Source organism: Octopus bimaculoides, chromosome 4 (genome assembly GCF_001194135.2).
Source record: "Octopus bimaculoides isolate UCB-OBI-ISO-001 chromosome 4, ASM119413v2, whole genome shotgun sequence".
Lineage (NCBI taxonomy): Eukaryota > Metazoa > Mollusca > Cephalopoda > Octopoda > Octopodidae > Octopus > Octopus bimaculoides.
The window spans coordinates 114179322-114184674 of NC_068984.1; the positions used below are offsets into that span (position 1 = coordinate 114179322).

At 33.8% G+C, this 5353-nt stretch overlaps 1 protein-coding gene across 1 annotated transcript in view; it reads left to right on the top strand.

Moving 5' to 3' along the window:
- Positions 1 to 2480: 2480 nt before the first annotated feature.
- LOC106881696 (dnaJ homolog subfamily C member 12) overlaps positions 2481 to 5353 on the top strand; it is a 21797-nt gene continuing 18924 nt past the window's right edge. Inside the window, exon 1 of the mRNA XM_014932162.2 lies at positions 2481 to 2727. Coding sequence (XP_014787648.1) covers positions 2650 to 2727 — 78 coding nt within the window. The 5' untranslated portion in view covers positions 2481 to 2649. The remainder of the gene's footprint in view (positions 2728 to 5353) is intronic.

Below are 5353 nucleotides of genomic sequence, written 5' to 3' on the forward strand. Positions count from 1 at the left end.
ATATATATATATATATATATATATATATATATATATATATATATATACACATGTGTGTGTGTGTGCATGTGCATTTGTGCATGTGTGTGTATGTATATAAAAATAATATATTATAGCATAGTTTATTGGAATGTGTAAATATTATAAATTAGATATAGCCCACCCATCTATGCATGTTGCATAACTTAATTTAACAGTGGCTATACTTTCTTAACCCCAAGTGATATACATATATAAGCATCGAAATTACTTGATAAATCAATAATTGCCTCCCCTTAACCACAGATACTCATATCTGTCCCATTCCACTTTATACGTTTCTAACATTCACTGATACAAGTGACACATGGCCCCTTGCAGCATATATCCATTACCTTTTTACTCCGAGTAACAGTTTCTAAATAGCCAGCCTTTGTTTTTGAAAATTAACTGACCGATAGTATAGTCTAATTGTCCAGACTAATCCTACTCCGGACCCAGGGATGTTTCAGGTATACTGCCTACTTATAATAATAAATAGTGGAGGCGCAATGGCCCAGTGGTTAGGGCAGCGGACTCGCAGTCATAGGATCACGGTTTCGATTCCCAGACCGGGCGTTGTGGGTGTTTATTGAACGAAAACACCTAAAGCTCCACGAGGCTCTGGCAGGGGATGGTGGCGAACCCTTCTGTACTCTTTCTCTCACTCTTACTTCCTGTTTCTGTTGTGCCTGTAATTCAAAGGGTCAGCCTTGTCACACTGTGTCACGCTGAATATCCCTGAGAACTACGTTAAGGGTACACGTGTCTGTGGAGTGCTCAGCCACTTGCACGTTAATTTCACGAGCAGGCTGTTCCGTTGATCGAATCAACTGGAACCCTCAACGTCGTAAGCGACGGAGTGCCAACAACAACATAATAATAAATAAAACACATACAAAATCAATAAATAATAAATTATAGTCAACTGTTATTACATAGTTCTATAACTACCAGTGTTTCGAATTATATTTCTTACTTTTCTATTTTATTTTTTGACTTAACCAATTTGCTCATATAGTTATTACATATTTAACCCACGCCTTCCCTCCATATACAGGAATGTAACACTAAATATTATAACTACCCCTATTCTATTTCTAATTTCTAGTCAGTCGGATGTTTCACAGTGGGTCAGCATGGAACATCAACTGATTATCCCTGTTCTCACTTTCTCCTTTTTCTTTTTGTCTATTTTATTTACTTTTCTGCTTTAATTCAAATTGGTATAACTAATAGCTTACAATAATAACTATTATTATCATTGTGGTGGTTAAACCGGAGAATCATGGTAATGGAAACAGCTGTAAGTTGAGATTCAATCTTTTCGTAATTAATTAACAAATGATAATTGATGTAAATCAATTGTTATTCATCAACTGTATCACCATTTTCTGATTTCCTTGAATATTGATAAACATTAGTTTATTTTTGTCATTACCTATCATTTATGAGTATAAATATCAATGCTCATGATTAAATATAGGTAATATACTAGTGGATTCATTGGATACAAGTATCCCTTAGACGGTTGTTATAATCTCTAACTTAACTCACCTATATATATATATATATATATATATATATATATATATATATATATATATATATATATATGGATATATATATATATATGGATATATATACATATATATATATATATATATATATACATATATATATATATACCTACATATATACACACATATATCCCCGTAACTAACTTAGCCTTTCGGCAAAAGACAATGATAGAATAGGTACTAGGTTTACAAAGAATATATCCTGTTGTCGATTTGTTCGACTAAAGACGGTGTTCCAGCATGGCCGCAGTCACGTAACTGAAAGAAGTAAAACAATAAAAAAAACTATGCCATTATAATCCAGAGCAACGCCGGGTATCTCTATTCGTGTGTGTGTGTGTGTATATATTTTTATATATATATGTATGTATGTATGTATGTATGTATATATATATATGTGTGTGTGTGTTTGTGCATGCGTCTTTGCACGCGCACACGTATGTCAACACACATGCATCGATATTTTTCTTTCTTACTATGTGTGTGTGTGTGTGTGTGTGCGCGCGCGTACGTGCGTGCGGGGTCAGAAATATGTGTGAACATAGTTATGAATCGAATCATGCTTATTCATACAAATACTCATCTAACGCGATACACTTATATAAGTTATGTAAATACACTTATATAAGAGTGGACTTATACACATACGCGCGACACACACTCACATACACAACGCATACACACAACCACACACACATCATGCATGTACGAAAGTAAGTCTTTATTAATATATAATTGATACAAATTTAATTATATCAATGAATTTGCAGTAGCATAATTCCTATCATCAATAAATAGATTTTATTTTTAAATTCAAAACTACTTTTATAAAGCAACAAACAAACAAAAATACTGTTATTATTGTTTATGTCGTAACTGTTGTCATTCATATTCATTTACCAAGAATCGGGTCACCTATTCTTAGTTCTGGCCCTGTAACATCTTCGCGGTGTGTGCGTGTGACTGTCGCTTCTTCGCTCTCTCCCATTCATTCTTTCATAGTCAACCTGTTCGTTTTCTCTCCCTCCCACCGTGTGGAATTTCGTTTAACATGACCGATGTTTTAAATTATGAATTTAATCCGGATGAGGATTATTACAAAATACTCGGATGTCACCAGCTTTCCACGGTAAGGCACTTAGGATTCTAACAACAGGTCCATAGTGTTATTGCGTTAGTTTTGTTAAGGGGAGTATTGTGGATGGACTGTTGATTTTGTTCATGTTTTCCCTCTTATCTTTACTTTTATTCAGTGTATGTTTTGGTAAATTTTGATTTACCTGTATTTTTTGGCACGTATTCGTTTAAGTTATTATTACGCATTTGTTTGGGAAAGAGGGTTGCCTTTTTGATTTTTTAAAAATGGTCTTTTGATCCATATAAGGAATATCAGATATATATATATATGTATATATAGGTATACATACATATGTATATACATATATCATGTATGTATATACATATATATTTACGTACATACATACACTATGTTTGTATATATACACATACATATGTACAAATGTATATCTATGTAAATCAAAACAACTTATACGGAATCTCTATCTACCAGTGTTTTATAAATGCATTATATATATTATTGTATGGGCAAAGAAACGCGAATATCTAATAATAAACTTATAATAAACAATTAATTTGTTTCAAAAATAACGAAAGTAATGTTTATTCAACGAATACGTATTCTTAAAAGAATGTTGTTTCACTTTCTTGAGAATGAAAATACAAAACGTAATTGCGAATGCAAACTACATGACTTTGTTTTCTTATAACTTCCAGAAAAGTGGATATTTTATTATGAAATTTTGTACAAATACGCTTTGGATGGTGTAGATTCCGATTATATCGAAATTTGTTATGAAAGAATTTTCTTGTTTCTGTGTGTGAGAAGAAGAGTTTCGGAAAATTCACACGAGTTGGCTTTGTTGCCTCGTAACTTTGAGGAAAATGGATATTCTTTAATGAAATGTTCAACAAATACTTTTCAGGATGTGTAAATTATGATTATAACGGAATTTGACGCGAGAAGAAAAACACTGAGCACACACACATGTACATATTGACACTACTTTTTTTTCGAAACTTCGAGTTTCCTTTTGTAAAGATATGTGACATGCGTCAGTATGTATGTGTATGAGTCCACCTGTTCGGGTTTTTTTGGGGGGGAGGGGGGTAATTTTTCAGATTAACACCGCACGATCTTCACTAGGGTGTTAGGGTCAGGCTTAGTTTTAGAGTTACGGTTTAGGGTTTTAGGGTTTGGGTTAGGAAATTCCGACCTAACCGTAACCCTATCCCTAACCCTAACACCCTAGTGAAGATCGTGCGGGTGCTAATCTGAAAAATAACCTTTATTTTTTTCATAACAAATTCCGATACAGTCAGAATCTACACTATTTGAAGCGTATTTGTAGAAAATTTCACTAAAATTTATCCATTTTTCTGTAAGTTATGAAAAACAAAAAAAAAAATGTGGAGCGGGGCACACAAGTGTAATATATGTATATAGGCAGTTTTGCGAATAAACAAATTAAAGATAACAGCTTGGGTTTGACATACAAATTAAGCCTCCATATCTGCTCCTTGATTCCTCTTATAGCCATTCTTTACTCCGCGGATTTAGTCCCTCGTAAAGACATTGCGTGTCCAAGTTTGAATCATTTGAGCGCTACAAAGTATTTTCTATCCCGAGAATCTCTGGATCTCGTCTGTTGACTATACACACACACACTTTGTATATGTTCGTAAATGCACACCTGTTAAACGCATACCTGTAACTCTAATCAAGTTATAATTCTACAAGTTTGTGGTATATACTTTTTTCCTTTTTTTAGTTGGGGGGGGGGGAGTGAAGATTCTTAATGTTTGATGTTCTTAATAAGAAATTTTAAATTTTAAGACCTTTTTTTTTTATCCTTAAAAATTATATTAAATCTTTCGTGAGGAAGAGATTTAACAATCCATGCTTTAATGAAAAAGTACAAATACTCTCGCACACACACACACACACACCGTTGAGAAGCTTGCTTCCCAACTATGTGATCTTGGGTTCAGTCCCATTGCACTGCTATTCGGGTAATTGTTTTCTACTATGGCTCTGGGGCTGACCAAAGCTTTGTAAGTGTGTTGCGTTTCGTCTTGACTTCATGTGCTCTTTGTAATATACTTGTGACTGTCATACAAGCAATGTCATTTATTTCCAATATTCTGCGAGAACATGCCAGGCCATGGAAAAATATTGCCTTGCTTGGAAAAAGGCAAGGGCTGGCATTAGGATGGGATTCTGGCCATAGAAAATTGGCCTCAATATACTCCATCTGACCTATGCAAGCATGGAAAAGTGGACGTTAAAATAATATATATATATATATATATATAAAAAGACACACAAAAAAAGAAAATAATGTTAAATGAGTGGAAATTGAACCGGTGAGTGTGTTGAATATTAAGGCAGTATGACCCTTCCCAGACACAGCAAAACTTGTTTCAACACGCTAGTTCACATAAATAATCTTGCAAACCAGATACAAAAACGAAGTATATATATGTGTAGGTGCAGGAGCGGCTGTGTGGTAAGAAGCTTCCTTTTGTACCCCATCAAAAACACCCCTTTTTTTAAAATTTAATTTTTTTTCTCTACACAAACCCCCGTGTTTGGCTACGGAGAATACGAATCTGCAAATCCCCCCCTCCCCCCAAATTCTTCATTTTTAACTTTTTTCAGAATTTTTTTTTTTTTT